Consider the following 1,859-nt stretch of genomic DNA (forward strand, 5'->3'; position numbering starts at 1 on the left):
GTGGAAGACCAGAAGGTGTTTTGTTCACTGTGCAACTTGTAGAAGCAAGTGACAGGTGGTGGTGATTAACTGATGGCCCTGGGGAAGCAGACTGAGTGAGTGCATCAGAAGTGTGGGCTACTGACAGAAAAGGAAGGGGCGTGGGGGGCCACCTCGAGTCTGAAGGGGGAGCACTGAGCATTACTCCCACAGCATGGGGACGGAGGAGTCTTAGCTGTGGTTGGAGTTCAGGACAGGCCTGGAGACTACATTCCAGGAAGTGGCTGGGGTGAGAGCAAGCCTGGAACCCCAGGGGTGTGCACGCCACTTCTGCTAACAGACTACCTCCGACTCCAGGAGGATGCTCCGCTTCTCTTTGCTCCCGGATTTGGTCCCTTTCCCCTTGGCTGGCTTCTGCTCAGGGATGGATGCCTCTGGATTGGGAGGAGGAGCCGGAGTCCACAGACAAGACCTCTGACACCACCCGGCCTCCCCAGAGAGAATGGGGTGGGGTGAGGCAGACTCCCCAGACTCTGACAGCTTTGGGTTTGGGTGCAATAGAAGCAGTGGGAGGGGGCCCAGCTAGGTGGGTGGGTTCCTTTGAGGGCAGGGCCACAGAAGTCCAGCCCAGGGAAATGAGGGATGGAGGGTGGTGGGTCAGGATGTCCCCGCCAGGAGGGGCTTTCCAATCATATCACACTGTCAAGAAACAAGGCCCAGAGGAGCATAACAAGAAGGCTAGCTCAAGTCATGCAAGGCCGAGCCAGACCCAGAAAGGGCCTCCTGTCTCCGCCTTCCTCCGCCCCATGCAGGGCTGGCAGAGGGGCACCACACTTACTCCCTTTGCCTGCCTTTGACGCATCTTCTTTCTTAGGGGCTCCTTGCGTGGGCGACTGGCCAGACCCTGACTTCTCCTCTTTCTTGACCATTTCCTGTGGAGGATGTTAGAAGAGCCATGAAAGGCCTCCCTCCCCAGGCATAGGCAGCAGGTGTGGGAAGAGGCCGTGGTTGCTCCAGTGTCACGGGGTGGGCCTCCAAAGTCCCCTCATGGCTTCCTTCCCTCCACCCCGAGCTGCACACTGTGGAAGCGGCCTCCCTCCCCCTTCTAGCACCCAAGGCTCTCTTTCCCACAGCACACCCACCCCTGACTTCTCCTTTTTCTTGCCCAGGCTCTTGGGAGTTTTCATAGGCGGCATCTTGTCTGTCTTCTCTGACAGTGCGGCACTGCTGGCACCTATCACCGGATTCTTGTCACGGTCGGTTTTGGAGTCCCCGTGTCGAGAGGAGGAAGGCTGTGTTCACAAATGAGAAGGGATGGAGGAAGAAGCCCGTGCCCCTTCCCCAGTGGGAAGGGAGTGAGGGGAAGCCTGGGCTCTGGGTAGCAGTGGGCTGGCAACAACCACCCTCAAGCTCCCTGACTAAATGCAAAAGTCCTATGTGTGGGACTCCACTGGGGTGAAGAGCTGTTGGAAAAAACCACAGAGGAGCCTGGGGGTGAGCTGAGGAAGAGAAAAACAGTAGCTAACTTTTACCGAGCTAAATGCCAAGCACTGTTCTCAATGCAAAACATGAATTAATTCATTTAATCCTCTCAACAACCCTATGAGGTAGCTACAATTATCATCCCCACTTCACAGATGAGAAAACTGAGGCACAGGGAGGTTAAGTAACACGCCCAACGTCACAAACTGGCACGAGGACGAGTCGGGTTTTAAATTCCGTCAGTTTAAATCTTGAGTCCATTTAGCAAACGTTTGCGAGAAAGACTCACGAGAGAGGGAGGGAGGACGGAGGTTAGCAGGCATGGACAGCTGGCTGAGAGACGGCGCGGTCTCGGGCCCGCCCGGTTAGTTGGCTCCTTACCGATCGTAATCGCTCCT

The 1,859-nt window shown here is 56.3% G+C and overlaps 1 protein-coding gene across 1 annotated transcript in view; it reads right to left on the reverse strand.

Annotated features, from left to right (window-relative positions):
* Positions 1-1,859, reverse strand: part of LRRC71 (leucine rich repeat containing 71) — a 15,040-nt gene that overhangs the window by 3,454 nt on the left and 9,727 nt on the right. The window contains exons 6-9 of the mRNA XM_012559108.2: positions 1,610-1,625; positions 1,122-1,271; positions 818-911; positions 318-413 (exon numbers count right to left, since the gene is read on the reverse strand). Coding sequence (XP_012414562.1) covers positions 318-413; positions 818-911; positions 1,122-1,271; positions 1,610-1,625 — 356 coding nt within the window. The remainder of the gene's footprint in view (positions 1-317; positions 414-817; positions 912-1,121; positions 1,272-1,609; positions 1,626-1,859) is intronic.

Source organism: Trichechus manatus, unplaced genomic scaffold (assembly GCF_000243295.1).
Source record: "Trichechus manatus latirostris isolate Lorelei unplaced genomic scaffold, TriManLat1.0 scaffold00213, whole genome shotgun sequence".
NCBI lineage: Eukaryota > Metazoa > Chordata > Mammalia > Sirenia > Trichechidae > Trichechus > Trichechus manatus.